Consider the following 24,516-nt stretch of genomic DNA (forward strand, 5'->3'; position numbering starts at 1 on the left):
AATCAACTATAAACCGTACTATATGTTAGTTTGGAAAAACTTTTCAATAAGAACTCGGAGAGAGATTTTTGACAAGGACTGCAATTCATCGCCAGCCCTAGCTGTACGGCAACAGATGGCAAAGGCAAATAAATGCAATTAGAAACAAAGTGGTATCAACAAAATGAGAATAAACACAATATTAATATAAAAGAAAAACTTGAATTAGCAGGATCATAAAAAAATTTATGGCACAAAACCAAAAGTCATCGATAAACAACAAACGGGGTCCAGTAGCACCTAAATGATTCGTGAAGGCTCCCGAAAACAAAAGACACATTATACATACAATTTGCAGTGTACAGGATCTGTACATTGCAATTTGGTATCCGAGACAAATTTGTAGTGTACAGGATTTGTACATTGCAATTCGGTATCCGAGACATACTCCCAAAAGAAGTGCAGTATATTACAATTTTGCTTTAAAATTGGAGACTACCAACTAGATGAACTCATGGACCTCAAATGAAGAACTCATGTGATAGACCAAACGCTTGTCAAATCAAACAGCAGGTTTCGGTAAAGTCATCCAAACTGATATTTGCAGATCTGATATCTTAAAAGAAAGGTTCACAAAGGAGGCATTGTAACAAGAAAGGCAATATGAGAGCTCTTCACTGGCCATTATCTAGAAGTGGAGAGTCGGTGTTAGGTTGGCACTTCTCCACCTCATCTTCATTTGATGATTTATCATCCTAAAGGCAGAAAAGGTATCACTATCAATTGTCACCGCAAAAACAATTATGAAAAAAGTTTACAACAGATATAAAAAAGCAAATGAATAACAACTGAATATGAAAGATTCAAAACTGATTTTATTATAGATGGCTTTGTCGCAATTCTTCAACAATTTCTACTTGAGTAAATTGCAGACAAGGGTTCCTACAATTATCTATTATGATGTCTCATTCTGAAGTATCACAAAAAAGGAAATATTGACAAAAATTTAGTAAAGAAACTCAAAGAGGATCCATAAAAATGCATGTGAGGAGTGTTACCTTTTCAGCGCGGCAGAGATGAAGATTGGGAGGTGCAGCAGAGGCAGGCACTGCGTCAGAAGCAGTCGCGGAGACAGAAGCAAGAGCAGTGGCAGAATCATATTCAGTACCAGAAGCAGGTGCGGCATGGAAGGGGACAGGCCTGAGCCGTGCGGAAAATCGCGAACGATAGCTGATGATCTTTGCGCCCTTTATAGATTCTACAACCTGTTTAGTAACAGCCAATCACGAACTCTTCATATGGTTTGTTTGATTTCAAATTATCTAAACTCAGATTCTCAAAAAAATTACCACACTCAGCTCCCTTGAGATTTTTAAATACCTACCTGCTTAGGATTTAAAACATGCGAGAAATCTGTGGTGATGTTAACTTCCGCCGATGGTGAGTTTTGTCGCAAGAAGTCAACTAGACCGTCAGGTATGGCACGTGGTTCCAAACGTACTTTGAATGCCTTTCTTAACTTAGCAACTTCTTTACGAGACTTGGCAGCAGCTTTCTTTAACATGGCAGCTTCGATTGATCGGAATAAAAATCCATTGCGGTTTAAAAATGGTACCAAATCTACTTCCAATGACTTCAAGTTACATAACGAAGGGAGCTTAACCTCCAATAAATCAGGAACTAAGGAGAGAATCTAAGCAATAAGAGTAAATTAAGATCAGTCTTATGCAAGTCAATTGAATTTTAACAAATTATAAATTTAAAAAAAAGTAGCATCTTAAGAAAGTAATAATAAAGGCTCAAAACATGACAAGGGACCTGAAGAGTAGTTGAAGTGAGTGCTAATGATTCTACATTGGCAAAGTCTAGCAGCCAGTTGAATACAAGCAAACCATGCCTCACCGAAGCTGAAAATTGTCGTGAATCATCGATATGTACTTGTTTAACAGAAGAAAGTCCGCTCCCACATATTTCCTGAATAAGACTACCGCTGTATGTAAATGTATAGAGACTTGGGGTAGATAGCTCAATTTTGGCCATGTTGGACGAATTATCCTGTATAGCCAAATTAATCTTTCCCAAAGGACTACGTATAGCTAAATTGGCAAGTGTATCACTTGATATGGTGAGGATTTGAGCATCCTTTACCTTACAACTACAAATGACCAAACTATTCAACTTGGTAAAGGCAGAAAAGGGCTCAGCACAACCGCTTTCACCACCGCAGAAGGCGAAATTTGTTAGATCTAAGCTGGTCAATAAAGGCAAATTCATAAATTTTGGAAATAACGTTTCGGTATAATCAGTTCTAGGGCAAACTGAAAGCTTAAGAGATGCAAGAGCATGACAAGAAGAAACGCAGCTCAAAGTGAGGGAACTATCACCACGGACAGAGATAGCTAATTCCTGAAGGTGGGTACTATGGGAGGAAATGTAGTTTAAAATCCTTTTAAGGAGTCGAACCTCAAAATTACCATTACGGTCAAGATCAAGAGCAAGAAGTGCAGTTGATGTATCACGAAGAGTCAAAATCTTAGACACAAATGTTGTAAATTGCTTAACATAGGAAAATCTAGAAGAATGCAAAATAAGGGTTGAAATACGTTTCCAGAGATGTTCCCATCTCTTTGACAAAACACAAGTTCTCACAACCTGTTTTGTATCCAATAATGACAAAATGTGAAGAATAACACCGTCGGGTAAGTCACTCAGCCTGTCTTCAATTACTTCATTTGCATACTGCCTTCTTTTCTTCGTCCTTTCCAAAATGATGTTTTCTTCGGTAGAATCAGCCGTGGATGATTCTGTAATAAATCCGCGCCTCATTTGCTGTAAAAAAAAAACGAGGAATTATAAAACTAGATTTGGAGCTAAATTAAAGGCGTGTTCGATTGGAAAGGGAAACAAACAATTGGGGAAAAGAAAAACCTAAAAAGTATCTTTGAATTCTCAGTCAGGATAATAATTTGGAGAATGTAAAATAAACTAACAAGTTTATAGAAGTCACAGCAGGATAGTAAATTTGGGGAAAATAAATAAAAATGAAATTCAGCTGAATAATGTAAAATACCTTGGTCGTCGTAGAGTCGAGTTCTCTAATGGATTGGACCGCTCACAGGTGAGGGAGGAGAGGAGGTCGATGGTGAGGGAGGAGAGAATTATGAAACGGGAAATTGGAAAAAAGAGAGAGGCAGATGTTGAAATTTCAATTTTCTCCTTACACTTTAACGGGAATTAAGAAAATGTCATATTTGAGCCAAAATTTGTGATTGAAAGAAAATATTGAAAAATTCAAAGTTAATACACCATCGGTTATTATTATAAACAAAACTTTATTGATTCTAGAAACACGTCGAGGATCTCACACCAACTCATAGTTGATTCTGATTTATGTATGTTTCATATTTCCTTTGTTATTGATTGTCTTAGTTATGAGTTGCTAAGTCCTTTCTTGATTAAGTCATGAGGTGAATCTATTGTAAGATGTAATCATGTAACTTGTCATGAACTCTCTTTAACATCGATGGAATCCTAATCTTATTCAGTTTTATTTGTGTTTAAAGCCTTTTGTATGAATATGCATGACTACTAGCCCTAACTTCTTGTTTATATGAGTTGATTTTAGAATTTAATTGACTACTAGACATAGCTGTTAAACCTGACCTAATAAATCTATTTGACTTAACATATTAAGCTAGAGATAGAAAATTGTTGAGTTATGACATAAGAATTAAGGCCATTCACCTATTTAGCACAATTGTGGGGTACTCCATCCGGTCACATTTATAAGGAAAAAAAAATGACTTTTTAGATGCCTATGGAGAAGGATGGCTATGGAAGCACCATCTCTCTATTCACTTTTTGTGGACTCCATTTAATAAATCATAATAAAATAAATAAATTTTTGTTGAAATGTAATGATATAAAATTATTTGTGGGACCTATTTAGTAATTTCTTTTGTGGTGTTGGGTTGGAGAAAATTGGTGCTTATATTATTGTAAAATGAATGATGTGGACGAAGGGGTCCCATTTAAGCACTTAAATCGGGGTGCTCTGTTGTGGATGGTCTTAACGGACTAGTAATACTTCCAACCTTCATGAATCAAGTTAAGAGATTATAATTTAGGAAATGGTTTTGACTCAAGAGATTGATCAATATTATTGTGTTAATTCGTCGTAAAACTAGGTGAACATTAAGAGAGAAGAGAGACAAGTTATTTAGTAAGCATTAGAGGATTCGAAAATTTGATCACTCATAAACCTAATTTTCAAAACCAACTTTAACCGCACTTTTTCTTGTTTTTATGCAACCAAATCAACTTTAATTGTACTTTTTCTTGCCCGGAATATTTTTTTTTTTCCGACTTTACTTGTCACTCAATTTATCCTAGAAATGATGGTTAAATAAAAAATACCACTTATTGTGCGTGTGTGGAATTAAAGATGGTAGAAAAATAAAATTTACCAATTGTGTGTGTGAAATTATGGTAGAAAAATAGTTTACTCGTCGATGAAAATATGACCCATGTGTCAAAAAGAAAGAAAATATGACCCATAATGGAGCACTTATGTAACGATAAACAGATAAGAGAAACTCAAGTACATAGCTTAAAAACTGATATGTCAACAAAGATTACACATTCAAAGATTAATTAAAAAACTTACGAAAAACAACACTGAAATATTATTTTATTTTGTTGCATGACATTATCATGCCATGCCATGACACAGTATAGACTTAGCAATATATATATATATATATATATATATATATATATATATATATATATATATATATATATGGGTTTTGCTAAAAGACACCTTTTATGAAGGTGTCTTTTAGCAAGTTATTCTATGAGCATTTGTTAAAAGACACCAACTAATTTTTATGAAGGTGTCTTTTAACAAAGTTATAACTAAAAAGTGGAAATCACACCTTAAGGTGTGGATTGCTAAAAGTCACCTTCATGGGTGGCTTCTAGCAAAACCCTATATATATATATATATATATATATATATATATATATATATATATATATATATATATATATATATATATCATTAAGACCCTTTTAGCTCTGTATATTGTTATTAATAGGGTGTTTGACCAACATAGTTGCCCGGGGGATCATAGTTGCAAGTGACAAACCACCATCCATTGGTACATTGTACCCTAGCACACCCTAAACGGACAGAGTTACTCCACACAACTTGAGTATAATGCAAGCATTGTCCTCCATTGATGCATGAATTAGTGTTATAATCATAGTATTGTTTTTCATTAACCCACATATTTACCGCAGTAACCCCAGTGAATGTACCACTTGAGCCTTTGGCAAGATTCTCACCGTAAGGTCCACCTGAGTGAACCAAATTGCAATCACTTTTCCTTGAATTTGCATAGTTCAAAGCATAGGTAGCAACTGTGTTGTCCCAAGTAATGTTTGCAACGCCAACTTGTGCACGAGCTGTGTTGTGGGCATCCAGAAAATCTTGAGGTAAGTTTTGTGCATTGGAGAATGAAAACCAAAGGGATAAAATGGTCAAGAAGAGGCTAAAAAGTGAAAATGTGTTGTTGAAACTCATTGTTATGTTTTGTATCTTAGATGAGAGTTGAGAAGTTGTGTTAATGATGGTTCTTATTGCATTGCATGGATGAGATTATTTATAGGGGTGTGTTTATGTATTTTTAATGAAAATTATTAACTTATTAGTCCGGGTCTTACTATTTTTGGTGAAAGAGAGGGTACTTTGTTGCATCTTTAAGCAAAAATGGTACTTCTCACTTGGTAACATATAAAACTATACTTTGCGGTAATTTGTATAGTTTCAATTAGAAGTGATATATATAATAAAGTAATTTCAGTAACATGATGGAGGGTTTACTAATTATAACTTGCAATAAACTAGTATAACAACTTGGCCAGTTGAAATGTTAACAAGCTTATTTAGAATTTTTATTTGCTAAAAACAATATTTTTGTAATTGAGTATTTTCTTAAAAAGTACCCCTCCGTCCTATAATAACCGAGTCTTTTACTAATTTCACAATTAAAATGTACACCCTCCGGTCACTAATATAAGCAAAAATCCACTTTTTAGATACATTCAATTAATGATGTATGTGACATATAATAAAAATCACATACATCATTAATTGAATGTATCTAAAAAGTGGATTTTTGCTTATATTAGTGACCGGAGGGTGTATAAGTGAAAGAGAGAGAAAAATAGTTGTAAGTGTCTTGTCAAGTATTGATGCATTTTTCATTATCATAAATGTAAAGTAGAATATATTGAATTGAGAGTGATAAAAGTAGTATTAATTACAGTTATAATTGAAAAAAAATCATTAATATTGCATTGAAAAGTGAAATAAGTCGGTTATTTTGATACAATTTTTTTTTGGCTTAATTGCACTTTTGGCCCCCTATCTTTCCAAAACTTGCGGTTACAGCCCCCTAACTAATTTAAATACAAAACAGCCCTCTAAGTATTGAATCTTTGGCAGTTTTGGCCCCCAACGCTGACGTGGCACCCTAAATGAGGTGCCACGTGTCATTTTTTTTAAATTTTTTTTGGTCTTGGGGGGCCAAAACTGCCAAGGATTCAATACTTAGGGGGCTGTTTTGTATTTAAATTAGTTAGGGGGCTGTAATCGCAAGTTTTGGAAAGATAGGGGGTCAAAAGTGCAATTAAGCCTTTTTTTTTTTCAAATGACTTAACTGATTTTTTTTCAAATAAGACTTACTTTCCTTGAGGAAAGATTAACAGATACCAATTAATAAAAAAATGGATCTGAAACAGGAAAAAACTCAAGCCTCACCGTTGAAAGAAAAGCTATTGATCAGAAAGAGTTTCATGTCATATGAGTTCAATCACCCTTTTTGGGAGTATTTTTGGCTGGGAGGCAAGATGAAGACTTAACTGATTTTGTGAAAGAGGGGAAAGGATTTTGAAAATTTTCAAAGCCCTCCAAAATCCTCCCGGAATTCATTTTTCGAGTTTCCCAAATTTGAGTAGTTTTATGGAGAAGATAAACTCTCATGCAAGGTGCGGGAACATCCTCTTCCCTTTCCCATTACCCCCTCCCTTCCATTGCTAACTCCCAAACAAACCATGAGAAAATCCTTTGAAAAAACCCCAAACAGTGACTTATGACTATGAAGGATGTTAGGAGTTGGACATAAATTATGACTGCTTAACAAAAGAGGCTTTAGTCCAACAGCAACATCTTATGACTAACTAATTAAAGCACCAGGTACGGATCTTATCGACAAAAAACATGAATCATCAAGGTCTCAAGACAAAATTATAGAAAAACCAAAGAAATCCCAAAAACATGAATTTGTGCATAACTAAATAGCCAAGACATAATGCAAGCAGGTTTGGTTGATCTGTATATTGGAACTTAGCTTTACACCGCATTTTGTATCATGAAGAAAACCAAGCGCCTCAAAGCCCTCATCTCCCAAAGCTCTCAATTCTTTCCACTTCTTTCTTCCTTTATTTTAAAGTCCTCCCTTCCCCTCCCCTCCCCTCCCCTCCAAACTCCCAAATAGAGCCTAAGGACACAACACTGACACAGTGACAACAATAATAGTTTGAGAAAATGAGATAATTATGAGATAATTGAATGCAATTACATGTGTCAGTGTTGTGTCAGACACCAGACTCACTTTTGATAAGAAGTGCAAAAAACACGATTTTTTAATTTTGTTATATCAAAGATGCCTAAATAGCGAAGATGACATAAATTGGCAAAAGACGGTGTAAAGCTGAAAGTGATGAGTAATAGAGTAACTCACTTTCCATGAGGCCGACTTCTATTTAGAAAAAGTGTCATATATCATGAGTTCAATCATCTTGTTTGGGAATATTTTTGGCGGGAGGGAATAGAGAGACTTAACTGATTTTCTTTGTTATGAGTGAGAGTATTACAAAAAAGAGGAAAGGATTCTGAAAATTTTCAAAGCCTTCATCTAGGAATTCATTTTTTGAATTCCCACAACTTAGCTTTTGGAGGGATTTTGATCCCACTTTATTCTCCTCTCTTTAACAATTTAAACAAGCAATTCAAATTTAAAATAATCCCTTCCCTCCACTCTATTTCCCATCAACCAAACACACTTAAGGTAGCATATTCTGATTTTACCACTTGTCTCTTGAACATTTGAATTATTTAACAACATAACTTCATTGTTCCTAACTGATAAACAAAGACAACAAACAAAATATTAGCTCTTCAAGGAAATCCTTCAAGGAAGATGGAATGGATGAAAAACAAAATTTAATAGATTATTAAGTGTAATTTATTTGTCACCACTCCACAGTAATGAAAATATAAAGCAATCAGCATTAAAGGCAGTAATGCTAATTCATTTACTAGAAGTATTTAATATGAGAATAATGAGACGAAGATTTAAAAAATGAAAGTGAATATAAAGACATGGGATAAACAATAATGAAATGTATTGTAGATTTTGTTGATAAATAAAAAGTAATGCATTAGTTTTATAGATGAAGGAAGTGTTGACTGTCGAAGGTATCATTCTTGAAGATAGAATGATGGATGTCAAAAAAATTGTCTAAAAGTTGTTAAAAAGTGGTTGTCAAAATATCATTTCTCTAATGGAGAGAAAATGATATTCGAGCCTCCTTTTATTGCCAACAATTTTACTACTCCTTCAACATTGGATAACTCCATGTGCATTGTTGGTTGATTGCAGAAAAATGGTACATGCAAGCATAGTGCAAGGAGTGGTCTTTGTGTGGCCAAAAATTGAAAAATGGAAAAGCTAGTCAAAAGTAATATTGGCTTGAATCAGAAAACAGTAAAGCGTGTTTCACCACGGTTCTAAAAAAGAAAAACAAACTTGAAATTTCAAAGTTATTTTAATTATTTTTGTTATTGATATTTTTAATTATTATAAAATTTATTCTTTTACTAAAAATGATAAAGATCCATCTTTAGACCATTTTTTAGAGGTTCATATTAGACACATGGTATACCTAGACAACATGATACCCGATAATAACAAATTCAATAAAGAGTAAAATATTAATACAAAATTCAAATATCTTGCCTCACAAGTAACTCTTTCACTAGCTTCAAAATCAATGAGGAAAATTGATACAACATTAATGCAAAACTGAATAAGAACAAATTGATACCACAATTTTAAATGAAAATAGAACAAGAAAATGAAAAGATATTCAAACTGTTTCAACATTACACAAATTGCGAAAGAACAACATGAAAAAACCAAACGAAAAGATAGACAAACTCTTTCAATATAAAGATTTTTGATAGATTAGTAGGCATCATAGTAAAGAAGACTCAACCCACCTTCTATGAAAGGTTTCAGAGGATTCAGACAATCATGTGCTAGAAAATCGGACAACAAAACCTTACCAAGTCTTTTCAAAAAGGATATATGCAAAAAATATATTTGGCACCACCACCTATACATAATAAACACCCTAACATCCTAATGCATAGCCAATACAACCAAAAGGTCCTCACATTACCAAAATTCCATCATGGTGTCTATTGTTGAAGGAGCACTAGTACTTGGCAAGCTGGTAGTCGAAGGAACATCAGCGGTGAATGGGGGTATAACGGTTCCCATTTCTGGTCTTGTCATTTGAGTGGACGTAGAAACGGTTGAAGGAGCGGTTACTCCCATTTCCGTCGAGCCTGGCATAGCCATGGTTGCCCCCACAAGGGTTGACACGTTTAAATCTCTCAAAGGAGAGGTCGCTTGTAAAGGTTGTGCTTGTGAAGATGATTGTGAAGAGGATGAACTGACACGAGCCATAGATTTACCACTTCTCAAATGCATACACAAACAATCTTGGTGTTTTTAGCAATAAAGTTACCCGGAAATAGTAACAAAATTCTAAAAACGGATCTCTTCAAAGAGATGGATTTTTGAAAAACGGTTTTTGATTTTGAAAAAGTTTTTAAAAATCAATTGCATAAATTGGGTCCCACTGGGCGTGCCAATTTGTTTGCCTGTGATTTTGGCAAACGGGGGCTAGTTCTGATTAGTACAAGCGAGATCGAACTAGAAATCTCAAGACCGTTGTGCAAAGGTTTTTTATAGGAAAAGGTTTTAAAAAAATGCCACGAAATGCACTCAGGTTGCTTAGAGAGCAGGACAGGTTGGAATGAAAAGGCACCGTCTCTCGACAGGTTTGAGTTTGCAAGTAAAAAGCTTAAAATAAAGCAAGATAAAAGTAAATTTACGCACGTTAACTCAAGGAAAAGGTAAAATGCAATGCATTAAAATAAAAGGAGTGGTCTACAAATCATTTTACATACATTCTGTATAACTCGTTTCCCTAGACGCCGATAGTTTGAGTGTTGTATAATTCTGTATATGATTTACGACTCACTTTCTGGCTTGGAAACTACTATTTATCGTAAATAAACCTAGATGGCGAAACACTAACTCCATGATCAGCATTTCCTCCATCTTGGACAACTACTTGTCCCACGTTTTCCACTAAAAGGAAACCGCCTTATTGCTTGAAATCGTCCTTTCCCGCCTTTTGCTTGTCTTCGACGCGAAACACCCTTTCAGCCTTGCTCTTGCCGAGATTTTGACCATACGCTCTAGGCTTGATGCTTTGTCGAAGCTCTTCAATTTATATGCGAAAGCTCTTCGATTCCTGCAAAGTTTAAAGGTCAAACAAATGTCGACCATATTAAATGAGCCTGTCAAATTTACAGGCTAACACCTTCAACAACCAAACTTTTCTATTAAGAAAATGTATAATGCCTTGAGAGAAGATTTTAAAAAAGTTAGTTTGAGGAAAATGATTTGCAATAACCCTGCCCCTCCAAAATGTTCGTTTGGTACTTGGTTAGCTATTCATGCTAGATTACCAACTTGCGACGGGTTAAACAAAGTTGGTATCTATTGTGACCAATTGTGTTTCTTGTGTAAAAAAAAGGATGACACTCATTCTCACCTTTTATTCAAGTGTGAATATTCTGAAGCTGTTAGGATAGGTATATTGCATTGGAGTACTGTTAGCATTAATAACAGGAACTGGCAGTTAGTGATGCAATGTATCCTAAGACAATACAACGCGAACAATGGTATGCATCAATTAATAAGAATGGTTGTGAGTGTGCTCAACATTTGATTTGGAAAGAGAGAAATAGCAGAAGATTTCAGAATGTGCATCAATCAGTGCATTTCGCCAAATCAAGATGATTGTCTACATTAGAGGGCTGCAATATAAGAAACTAAAGAACCTATTGTTGAGTTTGTAAGGTTGTAGGCCTTTCTTGATTTTTGTTTTGTTTTTTGACATAGCATGTTTAGAGATTCCTTGTTTTTTTTCTTGATTCTATGAAGTTTGTAATATATGTTTTGGGTGATAAAATGTATCTCTATTTACCCAAAAAATAAATAATGAAATTAGAAGAACAATTGTAGGGTTTAGGTGCAATTTACCAAACATTGACGGATATGGGATTGGAAAGACATGATCATTTTTCTCTAAAAATCATTACAAATCTATTTACTTTTTTCTATTTAATTTATGATTGTTAAAGAAACTATTTGCGTAACTCTCCAATTTTAATACATCCGTGTTGATTATGTCTTTGCCTAGTAGAAACTAATGCAGTCCATGTGGAGACGGATTTTATACTTTATTGCTTCCGTAATTTTTAGTACACTTACTAAAAGTCTATCAATATACAAGAGCGGGGCCAATGATTATATAATTGATTCATACAAAATGATGTGAATAAGAAAGTAGAATAAATTATGCTATGAAATTTTTTAAATATAAATTCTTTATGATCCAATGATTTAATAAAAAAATATATTGCTCATAACATATGTTCCACTTGTTCCTTAATATACAAGGGTGCTTTATATTCCTACGTAACTTTATGATGGTATGCAAATATATTTTTTCATTTTACTCTCATGAAAGGTAAAAAAAAAAAAGAAATAAAATTATTTAAAGGATGTACAAGTTAGTAAAATTGTATTCAATTATTTTGATTATTATATTTATTACATGATCTCCTTTCTAAGTGCGCTAAAGGGACTAAAAGAACACATTGATATATTTAAGAGACATTTAGTAATGATTCTAGAATTCTGAAGGGTTTTAAAATTTTATAATGCTTAAACTACTTAATTATTTCTTTATAATGACAGAGCATCATATGATATTATTTGTTATGTTTTTAGTAATTTTATTTGCATTTTAAGACAAATAAGATGAGAGTTAGAGGATATGTCAATGGTATGAGGATTATATTGTATTGTTTTCACTCAAGACGTTATAATTCACTTTTATCCTAAATTGTGCAACTCCATAGGTGTTTTGAGTGTTTTGTAGTGAGGAATCATGTAAATTGATAAATTAAGACATCACATGAAGGATCAAGGATATTAAGTTTGAAGACAAATGGTTCTTAGAAGGTTTTTGAACACAATACAAGATGAAGAAAATTCATTTCAAGTTCCTAGGAGTTTCCAGACGGAAGAACGATCGAAAATGGGACGAAAACGCAAGAATTCACACATAGGGGCTGCCTCATGCACATCCTGCTTACAGGCTATGCACCACTGCGCATGGGACAGTGTTTTCCGCTTCCCAATGTGCATCCTTCTCTCCTGGCATGCGCTACTGCGCTTTTCTACGGGAAAAAATTATCCTTTTGTTGTTTTTCAAGCTGGAGTGGTGGAAAAAGTCCAGTTTTCTTCTCTTAAACCCTAAGTAATCATATGCTATAAATAAATACCCTTGCACACATTTTTATTCATTCAGAAAGCTAACGTTACAAGGCAAATGGTCAAGCATCAGAGTTCCAAGGTAGATGATCTCCATCCTCCTCTTTTTCTCTCTAGGGTATGTTTTTCTATTGTTTTGTAATGATGTCTGTTGCCATGTGCAACTAAACCTCTTTGATTAGGGTTCTAAGAAGAACCTCTTCTTATTTTTTGGATTCAATAATTTTTTTTATTCAATATGAATTGAGTTATATTTTCTTTTCATATGTTTCATTGTTTTAATCTTTTGCGAACTTGGTTACGATTCATAAACTAATTCTTGTGCTTTCACCGAATCGTTACATATGGCTTTTTCTCAATAGTATTTAATTTATTAGGGATCTTTATGGTATTAGGGTTAGACATCTGAATGAAGTGTTATTTCTTTATATTACAATTTTGGAGGAATACGAGATGTTGACGTCAAAGGATATGTCCATAATTTTCATAATTGAGTTACGGAGGTTATGGAGTAATCCGAAATCTGTAGGTATATTCTTTCTATAGTAAACAATTGTATATATAATTCTTAGGTCTTAATTAATAGGTACTTTGAATTAATCCAACAAAGAAGGAATAACGGATTCAAGGATTCCCAATCACCATTACACATCTGAATGACACAAACCTAATCTCGCCATGGGCAGGGCAAATTAAACCATGCAAACCTCTTTTACATCTCTTTTCTATTTTCTTTATATTAAGTTTTGATAATTACCGAGTTGAAAGACAAACCCTGTGGATACGATAAACTTATTACTTTATTACTTGTTGTGATTTGGTGCACTTGCCAATTTCGTCCATCACTATAAGACAATGAAATTTATTATACACGATAAAGAGATTAAGTCATTTACTATTATTTACGAATAAATATGGTTAAAAGTCCGAAGTTAGTTTATATTCTAATTCTATTTATTAGGATAATAGTATCTAATTCTTCTTTCAGTAAGATTTTTTACCGTGCTTGTAAAACAAAGAAAAATTGTCCGAAACTTTGAGGAGTTAATGTTAGGTGTCATAAAGGCCAATGTGTACCGATCTAAAACATCCTAATGAAAATAAATGAGTTCTTTCTCAAACAAGAGAATTGTACAATATACATTATGCTAGAATATTCCACTTATTGTCATTTAGTTATTGTGCATGCTCTCAATAATTTTTTTTCCCTTCTGTTTTTCCCTAATTTCTTGAACCTTGAAGTTATGATTTTGTATTATAATATGATGGAAATGAAATATGCTCAACTTCATTTCACAGCAAGGGTGATGGTCGAATTAGGCAAGTGTACTAAATCGTTTACCAAGTAATAAAGTTATAAGTAGAGTATCATATCTACATGGATTTTCGTTTTGTCCAAACAAATCGCATTACTTATTTTAGGTTGACGATATAAAATAAAAGAGTTAAGGGTTAGAGATTGCAATTTTTATCAGTTTGTAACACAGCAAGTTACCTATTTGGTTGCAGAAAAAGTAAGCAGCGGTTAGGACTCTTTGAATCCCCCTATTTATTTTGTTGGAATTAAATAACATTCATGCCGTGTTTAGTTATCTTAAGTAGTCTATACAAGTATTGAGGTTGTTTGGACGTTCTAAGCTAGTCGGGTGTCAAGCTGCACCTGTTGATCGCACGTTGATTCTTACATGCGTGGTCTATACTATCTCGGTTAATCACTTACTTCCCAGATAGGTAGATATTAATATACAAGATATAAATATTAAGATATAAACATCAGGATATAAACATCAGGATAGTAATATCAATATTAGGCCTTGTCACAACCTAAGCACCTAATCTAGAGTTGCACTTCGCCGGAATAAACTAATCCAAATAAAACTTAATAGCGAACCAAAAATATATTAAAATAAGCGACATTAAATTAAATAATTATCCAACAAAACAAATATAGGTTTATCTTATAACCCTATCCTATAAGTATCTAGTTACACATGATAATTAAGACAAAATACAAAAAGATAAAAAAAAACATACGCTAGAAAAGATAGGAGAAGATATAACTCCTCCTTGGCACCTAGAATCACCTTCTTCTTGAACTGCTCCAGTTCTGAACGAGAAATTATGAATGAGGAAGGCGCTATTTATAGGGAAAGTTTCCACCTAATTTGGGCTAAAAACATGGGCTTATAGGGGCAAAAAAGTCACTTTTTCGCAAGTCACCATGCGCTAGACGCCTAAGGCCATGCGCTTTGGTGCGTTTTCTGTGTTGTTTTGCCTGTTTTATTTTCCTGTTGATGTGTTTTCTTCAATGTAAGATGTGTTGGAACTTGAGAACAAAATTACTCCCTCTGTAGAGTCTTCTGAGGCCTCTTGAATCTTCTTTCTTCATCTTTCCAAGGACCTGTTATACCCTAATTTTGGACCTAAAAATGCTTGTTCAATTCTTCTTTTCTTGCATTTTAAGTCACTTGAACTGTCTCTGATCAATTACTTCTTCCTCTGCATTTTATTTCAATGTTATTTGCAAATTTCACATACAAGGGTATTTTAGTCATTTCCTGCATTCAACTCATTTTAATCCTTGAAAATTGGTTGAGTCTTTTAAATTGGTTTGTATAAGTCCTTGTTTCAATCTCATGTCAAAAAATATCAGTTGAGTCATTTTTTAGTCAGTTTAGCCCCTAGGGGCATTTTAGTCATTTCCCATGATAAAATCTCTTTCAATCTTTTAAAAATTTGTTTGAGTCCTTTCAAATAGTTTGAATAAGTCTTCATTTCAATTCAATGTCAGAATCCATTTCAAAAATTGCATTTGAAGTCATTTTGAGTCAGTTTTGCCCCTAGGGGCATTTTAGTCTTTTCATGTGTTAAAACCCTGTTTAAATTCTAAAATTGTCTCTGAATCTTTTAATTTTACTTGTATGAGTCTTAGCTTCAATTCCCCGTTAAAAATCCATTTTAAAATTGCGTCTGAGTCGTTTTTAGTCGTTTTAGCCCTAGGGGCATTTTGGTCATTTCACACGAAACTTCGGCAGAGAGAGGTTACTTTAAAGTACCTCATTTAGGCCATTGGTTCGTTTTAGTCCGTTTTGTCAATTTTAATCGTTTCACTTTACGTTATTTTCCAATTACCAATTTTAATTCGTTTTATTTTTACTTTTTATTCTTAAGTCCTAAAATTCTAAAAAAATTGCATTTTAATCCTTAGTTGTCCAAGTCATTAGTCCAAGTGCCACGTGTCAGCTTTTCATTTGTCCATAGGAAGTTTGTTAAGTCCAGTGCCATGTGTCAACAGTCCATTGGTCCAGTCCATACATGTGTCAGCCTATAAAAGGCCAACTCATCACAAGGCCATTAATTCAATGCCACATCACAGAAAAATCAGAAACACATTTTCATTTTCTCTCTCTCCAAAAACGAATCAAACACAGAAAAATTGATGAACACATTGAAGTTCATCAAGAACTTCATCATCCAAGAACCCTAACCACTTTTCCAGCCACACAATCTGTCACAAAATTGCGCAAATTCGACCAATTCGCACAAGACTCAACATCACAAGATCAGTATTACATCGAATTTCGTTTCAATTTTACGAAAAGCAACAAGAACCAGCGCGAATTGGCAAGAAGAAGGTTCTCAGATTTTCATCATCATCGAACCTTCGTTCTTTTCCTGCAATTCAAACCACAGAGGTGATCACAAGAAAAGAAAATTCGAGAGAAAAGAGAAGAGGAAAAGGTCGAATTCGAATCCAGTTGCAACACCGAATCCAGCAAAGGCTCAGAGTCGCAGAATCAACACAAGCATTCCGTACGAACATCAAGCAAGTCCAGAACAACAATGCAAAGTCTAGATCGTGAAGAAATAACGAGAAAAGCTAGAAGTGTTTTAAAGATTCAGAAGCTTCGATACAAGTCTCAAGGTAAATACTCTACGAATCTCATGTTAAAAGCTCCGTTCCTAAATGTTTCACAAAAATGCCGAAGCTAAAAAATTAGATCTAGGCTTGTATGTGTCTTACTTCGAAAAATTAGTACGGAATCTAGATGGAGAAGAGGAAGACGAACCGATTGCTGAAAGAAAATTTTAAAAACGATGAGTTTCGTTTTCCGACGTGGCGGCGCCTCCGGCAACCACCGCGCCGGAAAACTTTCCGGTCATCTTCTTCTTCTGCTCCGACTTGCAGAGCCTTTTAGAGAGAGGGAGAGTTGTTGTAGCTTAGAGAGAGAAAGACGGTATGGGAATGAGGCAAAACCGGTTCACAGGCTTTTATAAGGCCTTGAACCGGTTCGATCCATGTCCAACCCGTACCCAGCCTTAACCCAGCCTCTTAGGCCCAACATTTTTTGCCTGGATATTTCTTGTTAGTTCTGTTGCTGTTTGCACCACCCAGCGTTGCTTTTTGCACTCCTGCCACGCCTAAAAATTCTTTGAAAATTCCACAAAAATTCCAGTAGTCTCTTTGATGCTTTTTTTGATAATTTTGATGTATTTTACGTGCCAAATCTTGATCACAACATGTGGAAAAATATTTGGTTCTTGATTGATACTTTGTGTCAATTGTTGTTCAAATCTTGGTGAAATTTCTAAAAGTTCTTTGTGAAGTTGTTGTGATCAACTATTGGCATTAGATATTTGTTTTTACATATGGAAACTTGCTTCAAGAAAATATGTGTTCATGTTTTGTTAATTTGTGTATTCTTTGTTATATTTTGTGGAAATTGTGATGTGGTTTTATTCTTAAAACTTTGATGCATAAATGAGGCCTTGAGTATGAGATGTTTGGAGTGAATTTGACTCTTAGATATGATGTATACCTACTGTTCTTGAATGAGTCTATGTGAATCTTGTGTTTGTTAAATAATGTGAAGTATCTTGTGAAATAAAGTGCATAAAAGAACTAAAAAATTCCATGATCTTTGGTATAGTTAATGACCTTGATCCTCATATTTTTCCCTTGAACTAAGTCACTCAAAATTTCTCTAATATCATGAGGATTTAGGCCTTTAACCTTGCTTTAGAATTGTGTTAGAATTGGCAAGTTTCTTTTATCACTTTTAGTTAATTTGGTTTGTTACTTCACTTCCAAGTTACATTTACTTTGCTATGCCTTTAGTATGTTGTTTCTATTCCATTTGTGCTACTAACTCCTTTTGTTTCATGTCTCCTATCCCATAGCATCTTGCATATTCACTTTGCATATTTCTCTTTTTTTTTTCTTTCTTTCAATTTCATGCAAAAACTAGAATGTAAAGATTTAGGAATTCTTGTAATATTTTACTTTTATGCCTTTAAATTCTTGCAAGACCATAGAATGTATCTAGGCCAATGATGTAATAAGGACAATGGACTCTAATAATGTACACCGACACAAGCACTGACACATGCACACACATCACTTTAGGTATATAGTTAGAATATGCATGTTTAGATGTATGTTTAGGATTGTATGTTTAGATGAATGCTTAGGATTTACCCTTAGAAAAAATCATTTTCCAAAAAAATATGAACAAACTTCACTCAAATGCTTTTCTTAATAAACCTTGGGATCAAAATCCCATTGAATTTTCCTTTTATTTTCTTAATCAAATTTCAATGAACTTTAATCATGTTTAGACCACATTTTGCAAATGACTAATTCAACCTCACAATTTCATAATCTCATGCCCTTGAGGCCTCTTTCTCTCATTCTTCAAAATTCCCATTTTCAAACTTAAAATCAACCAACAAAAACAAAAACATTTTTTGAAGAGAACTACGGTGAATTTGATCCCTTAAACGGGTACGTAGGCAAGGAACAAAATTCCTTCAATTCAACTAAAATAAAAATCCAAAAACATCCTTCTCCCTCCAATTCTTCATTTAGAAAACCTTTAGGCTTAATATCATCTTTCAAAATAGCATTTAAAAATAAAGCGCGCGCGTAGAAATTAAAGACGGTTCCTATAGGATACTATAGTCGTTATGGGTGCCTAACACCTTCCCGTAGCGAAAACAACTCCCGGACCTCGATTCTCAAGGGTTTTGCTTACTTTTTCCCTTCCCAAGAAAAAATAAGATATCACCGGTTAAAAGGTTCAAACGTAATCAATGTTTGACACCCGAAAACCAAGATAAAACAGGACCACATAAATCTTCGGATGTCTTGCTTTGCCTGATTTGCTTGATTTCTTCGTTAATTACTTCAAGAACACCCTAAAATTGCTATGTTTAAGGAATTAAAGAATTATATAGTCAAATATAAAAAACAATACAAATGTCCGAAAATCATAGGCAGTTGATCTAATACTCCTCTTCTTTGCTGGTAAAGCCTACTAAAATTAACTGAAAAACATGTTAAGAATAAAGTAAGAAGACATGTCATCAAAGGGTTAAGAAAATAATAAAATTGTTTTAAGGATGACAAGTTAGTAAGATTGTATTCAATTATTTTGATTATTATATTTATTACTTGACCTCCTTCCTAAGTGTGTTAAAGGGATAAAAATAACACATTGATATATTTAAGATACATTCAGGAATTATTCTAGAATTCTGAAGGGTTTTTAAAATTTTAAAATGCTTAAACTATTTAATTATTTCTATAAGACCATGCAATTTATTATACACTATAAAGAGATCAACTCATTTACTATTATTTGGATGCAAATAGGAAAAAATATGGTTAAAACTCCGAAGTTAGTTTATGTTCTAATTCTATTTCTTTCCATATTTTTTAGCATCATAGTTTCTAATTCTTTTCCCGATAAAATATTTTTTGGTGATTGTCAAACAGATAAAGATTGTAAACCAAAACGAGGAGTTAATTTTAGGTGTCGTAAAGGAAAATGTTTTCCCGTAAGATAAATGAGTTCTTTCTATAGCAAGAGACTTGTACAATACCTTATGCTAGAGTATTCCACTTGTTGTCATTTACTTTTTTTTGTGGATGCTTCAATAATTATTTCTTCCTCTTCCTCTTCCTCTTCTTCTTGATGAAATAATCCCAACTTCATTTTACGGCAAGGATTGTGATTTTGGAGATTTTAAAGAGACATTATTTGGAGCTAAGGATTGCAGAATTTGTGTTGGCATGCCATCCAAGTCATAGTTAGACCATATTTCATGTAATGTTATCTTTATTTAATCTGGTTATTTGTGCTTTAACAATGAGTAGCTAAATTTCTCGTGATTAGGTCTATAAGATAATTCTGTTCTACCTGTTTGAACAATGTAAACTGTCAAACTATATTTAATACAATTGCAATTCTAGTATTTATACAATATAACTTATGTTTAATGGTTTTTGTATCTTGATCACATTTAAAATGAACTCAAAGATTAATTGACTATTAGCACTAACTATTGACTTAGATCTAGCTACAATATTCAAATAAACAAGTTGCTTTAGAGATATCAACCTGATAGGTTGTGATTAATGATTAACATTCAGTAAAACCTTCGATGTTATGGACTCACCTAAGAGATTAGTGAGTTGTAATCTAAGAAGATGGCCCTGGTCAAAAGATTGGTCAATTGATTTAATCAAAAAATAGATTGCTCATAACATATGTTCTACTTGTTCATAAATATCCAACGGTTCTTTATATTTGTACATAACTTTATCGTGGTATATAAATATATTTTTTCACTTTACTCTCATGAAAGTTTAAATATAAAATAAAATTATTTAAAGGATGACAAGTTAGTAAAATTGTATTCAATTATTTTGATTATTATGTTTATTACATGATGAGTTGTCATATAATAATAATTCTCTAGTCCCTTAAGTTAATATGTGGTGCAGGAATGTTTTGTTGGACCAGTAAGATGATGCTTACCTCCAATTATTTTATGAAACCTACTTTTCAAATTATCTCACCTTTTAACCTAAGCCGTGTTATAACCTAAAAAGTCTTTAAAAGTGTGTATTGTGGTATAACTTTGATTGATGCTTAGAAACTTTTCAAGTTTTGGTAATATAGTAGTTTGGCATGTTGACTGTGTGAACCCTTCAATTATTCATCATGTTGCGAAAAGGGTTGGAATGGATGTGTGGCAAGCAAGTTAGCCCATGAATTGCTAACTAGGAGATGAATTTTCGATAATACCATTGGTGAAGTAAGTTTTATTTTACTATTTAATTTCATTTTAAGGTTTGTTCATTGAGGACAAGTAATGATGAAAGTTTGGGGTTGTAATGACACTAGGTCTTATATCATTTTATTAGTTGTTTTTGTTCAATTTAATGGATTTTCGGTAATTTTGCATGTGTTAGAAGCTACAAAGAGAACATAAATTGAGATTGCAAGGAAGTATGAAACCGTGCCACAATTTATGCAAATCGGGGCATGATCTGGAGCTAACTGATGATATTTGGTACGTCGAAAATCAAACCACGATTTCAGCAAATCAAGGCATGATTTGGAGGAGCTTATGCTGCAAGTTTGAATTTAAGGAGGAATCAGGCCACGATCTAATACGACCATAGAAAAATTTATGCGTTACATAATTTATTTCTATACAAGCCATATTCTTTTTTTTGAGTTTAGGGTTCAAAATTTTAGAGGAGAAAACACATATTTGGAGCAGGAGATCTGGAGAATAGGTGGGAGACCATCAAAACTCATAGCCAGTAATCAAATTCATGTAATGAACTATACTTATGTATTAGTTATTTGTGCTTTAGTCATGAGTAGCTAAGTTCTCTGAGATTAGGTCTTAGATGATTTTGTTCTGAGCTATTTGACATGTAGTATATAAATTCTACGTCAGAATAATTGCAATTCTAGTTTATTTAGTACAATTTGTGCTTAATGCTTTTATGATTCTCATCAATGGCTTAATTGCATATTTGATCCTTTATATTTATTTTAGGTTTCAAGTTGGTCCCTTATGTTTTAAAAGTTTCAAGTTGGTCCCTTGAGTTTTAAATGTTTCAATTTGGTCCAAAACATTACTCACGTTGGAATAAATTAATCCCTTTCGCGACATGATATTGAGTTTAATAAAACAAAAAAAATTGTAAAAATGTTTTAAAACTAATTTTCTAAATAATTTAAATTCCATCTCCCATATTGTCAACCCAAATCTTTAAATGGTCAAGTGAAGTGAAGTGATAGAAGGGGCTAACTTATTTCAACGTAAGTAACGTTTTGAACCAAGTTGAAACTGTTAAAACATAAGGGACAAACTTGAAAACTAAAATAAACATAAGGGACCAAACATGCAATTAAGCCCTGATCAAATATAAATTGATCTTATAGACCATATGATTGCTAACCACAACTTATGACTTAGACCTTATTACACTGTTTAGCCTAACCGACAATCTAGGGATGGAACGTTGATAAGTTGTGATTTCTGAATTAACGGGCAATCAAACCTTTAATAATTACGGGTACACCTAAAGAATTAGGGAATTCTAATTAGGAAAGAGGACTCCAAGTCAAGGGATTGACCTGAACTATTTAATTAATTATCGTAAATTAGAGAAACAATTGTACGGTGTAAGTTCAAATTATCAGCTTGTAAAGAATGGATGATTTGAAAGACTCCTCTCTAAAAATATTTCAAAAACCAATTTTATTCTTCAGTTATTATTTATAATTGCAACCAAACCAAATTGCTTAAAGCACCCCCTAATCATATCATTTGAATTAATGTCATTGCTAAGTAGGAATTAAAATAGTCCATGTGGGTATGAATTATTTATTACTTTAATATAGTCTAGCACACTTACTATTTTTTTTTTGAAGGATGCACACTTACTAAAATTGTATTTCTTTCTTCTTCTTCTTGTTTTTTTTCTTTTTCCTTTATTTATCAGTCGTTTGTGAGGTGCCTTGGCTTTGGTTGGATGTGATCAAATCTCATTTGTTGGTCAAGTAGCCAACTAAGAATTACTTCTCATATATTGGCAAGTGTTATGACATAGCCTTCTTTAGATTTAGGCATTAAACACATGTTTGATCTCTTATGTTTATTTTAAGTTTTAAGTTGGTACTTTATGTTTTAAAATTTTTAAGTTGGTTCCTTACGTTTGAAAGGTTTTAAGTTGCTCCAAAAGGTTACTCACGTTGGAATAAGTTAGTCCTTTCCGCGACATGATATTGTTTTTTATTAAACAATAAAATTTAAAAAATGTTTTCAGACTGATTTTCTAAATATGTTAAATTCCATCACGTATATTGTCAACCCGAATCTTTGAACAGTCTAGTGACATAAGGGACTAACTAATTCTAATGTGAGTAAAGTTTTGAGCCAACTTGAAACTTTTAAAACATAAGAGACCATCTTAAAACTTTTAAAACATAAAGGACCAACTTAAAATAAACATTAGGGACCAAACATGCAATTAAGCCATAGATTTATATAATTGGAAAACAATCCTCTAACATGTAAATCCTCTAACATGCCATGCCATCCTGTTTAGGAATCACATGAATCTCCTAAACTACAATAGCAAGGGAACTCTAGTACATGACATAACTCCACAATGACACAGTAAGGCTCTTGCTTGTTCATGTCTCAAACTTTTCCTTATTAAAGGGGCAAAATAAAAAGTATCAGCAAAAAATTGTGCAAAAAACTGAATAAAAATTACAATTCGCAAGGCTTTCTTTTCATTCTACATTAAATCCAGAAGACAATATACCTAGTAGAAGATTCCAAGTTCCTATTTCACATTAAAATGCTACATCGTATGACATTTAATTAGTGTGTGTGAGCTGCTAGATTTAGATAAAAATGTAGTACACTAGCTTTAGTAACAAAACTCTAATTACAACTACATTTTAATTAAGCAAGTAATTCACCCTCCATAAAATTGGAAAAAGATGATATTTCATATTTTCTTCAACATAGCTTACAACATTGGGGAAAGTCTCTTTCAATACCCCCATGCAATAGAATTTACATTCCTCACGATAGCTTAACTGTGATCCAAATCAAGTCAAGACATGGTCGTAGATTCGGGAATTTGCTTTATTTAGCTAACTAGTAATTGGCACAAAAATGGTCCTCTATTAATTCTGGTAACAGACCAATGCTTTATGCTCACAATATATTATAGGATGATCTCCTTAACAAGTAAAGATTATATATCTTACAACTGAACATGAGATTAATGCTCTTATGCGGCCCTATGCAGTGTGACATATGGTCCAGAAAATAAATAGACTAAGCAATATATACAACATCGAAAATTATATAAATTTCTCAATCCGCCCCGCTATTTTGCTCAAATCTATCAAAATACACTACGTGAATCGTGCTTCAAATAATACGAGGGGTAGGTTGAAAAAATATCCGAAAATTAACATGTATGTCTAGCTAGTAATTTTGCAACAGGGCCGGCCTGAGGGGATGTAAGAAAGTTGTCAAATCTCAAAAATTAAATTCATTTTACATGTGTGAAATTAACTTGTAGACTCATACAAGTTCACCTCATATAAAAATTACATACATACATACATACATACATAACACACAAATAATTTAAAATTTCAACTCAATTATAAGAAAAAAAACATGTTTGGACAAAATAAAACTAGCAAAGAAGAAAATGAACCAAATGTAAAAACTGGGATGGAAAAAATTAAAAAAATTACTGCGAATTTACCTGAGTTTACCAAGTTCACTACAAGTTCAATTGAGTAAATTCAGTTTCATTTCAGAGCACTAAAATTAAATTTTGCATCTAAATAAACTCAAAAATCGATAAATAAACTCTTGGAATCGTACAATTCCACAAGTTAAATCGTGATTTTAACGACATTGTTGG

At 33.1% G+C, this 24,516-nt stretch overlaps 2 protein-coding genes and 3 long non-coding RNA genes across 5 annotated transcripts; 1 reads left to right on the plus strand and 4 right to left on the minus strand.

Moving 5' to 3' along the window:
* Nucleotides 1-224: 224 nt before the first annotated feature.
* On the minus strand, nt 225-3,198 carry LOC146926536 (putative F-box/FBD/LRR-repeat protein At1g78760). Its single transcript, XM_085758847.1, has 5 exons — nt 3,050-3,198; nt 1,798-2,808; nt 1,364-1,672; nt 1,038-1,244; nt 225-734 (listed from the first exon to the last, which is right to left on the minus strand). The coding sequence occupies exons 2-5, from the start codon at nt 2,803-2,805 to the stop codon at nt 654-656; spliced, it is 1,605 nt and encodes a 534-aa protein (XP_085614973.1). The 5' UTR covers nt 2,806-2,808; nt 3,050-3,198; the 3' UTR covers nt 225-653.
* Nucleotides 3,199-5,036: 1,838 nt separating this feature from the next.
* LOC146926537 (pathogenesis-related leaf protein 6-like) lies at nt 5,037-5,615 on the minus strand. The gene has a single exon (XM_085758848.1). The coding sequence runs from the start codon at nt 5,564-5,566 to the stop codon at nt 5,072-5,074; it is 495 nt and encodes a 164-aa protein (XP_085614974.1). The 5' UTR covers nt 5,567-5,615; the 3' UTR covers nt 5,037-5,071.
* A 4,626-nt stretch (nt 5,616-10,241) lies between these two features.
* Nucleotides 10,242-11,620, minus strand: LOC146926538 (uncharacterized). Its single transcript, XR_015008131.1, has 2 exons — nt 11,451-11,620; nt 10,242-10,656 (listed from the first exon to the last, which is right to left on the minus strand). It is a non-coding gene; the product is annotated as an uncharacterized LOC146926538 (long non-coding RNA).
* Nucleotides 11,621-14,648: 3,028 nt separating this feature from the next.
* On the minus strand, nt 14,649-19,599 carry LOC146926539 (uncharacterized). The gene is made up of 2 exons (XR_015034144.1): nt 18,878-19,599; nt 14,649-15,150 (listed from the first exon to the last, which is right to left on the minus strand). It is a non-coding gene; the product is annotated as an uncharacterized LOC146926539 (long non-coding RNA).
* Nucleotides 19,600-20,712: 1,113 nt separating this feature from the next.
* On the plus strand, nt 20,713-21,537 carry LOC146926540 (uncharacterized). The gene is made up of 2 exons (XR_015034143.1): nt 20,713-20,852; nt 21,010-21,537. It is a non-coding gene; the product is annotated as an uncharacterized LOC146926540 (long non-coding RNA).
* The last annotated feature ends 2,979 nt before the right edge of the window (nt 21,538-24,516 follow it).

The sequence above is a fragment of the Medicago sativa genome, chromosome 4 (assembly GCF_051527215.1).
Source record: "Medicago sativa cultivar Bolivia chromosome 4, Bolivia_mono, whole genome shotgun sequence".
In the NCBI taxonomy this organism is placed as follows: Eukaryota; Viridiplantae; Streptophyta; class Magnoliopsida; order Fabales; family Fabaceae; genus Medicago; species Medicago sativa.

What these genes read in the sequence shown, in the direction of transcription:
- LOC146926537 (XM_085758848.1), bottom strand. Translation starts at nt 5,566, where the DNA reads ATGAGTTTCAACAACACATTTTCACTTTTTAGCCTCTTCTTGACCATT.
- LOC146926536 (XM_085758847.1), bottom strand. Translation starts at nt 2,805, where the DNA reads ATGAGGCGCGGATTTATTACAGAATCATCCACGGCTGATTCTACCGAA. An exon ending in ATGTTTTAAATCCTAAGCAG is followed by an intron (nt 1,245 to 1,363) that starts GTAGGTATTTAA and finishes GTTACTAAACAG; the next exon opens with GTTGTAGAATCTATAAAGGG. An exon ending in ATCTCTGCCGCGCTGAAAAG is followed by an intron (nt 735 to 1,037) that starts GTAACACTCCTC and finishes TTCTGCCTTTAG; the next exon opens with GATGATAAATCATCAAATGA.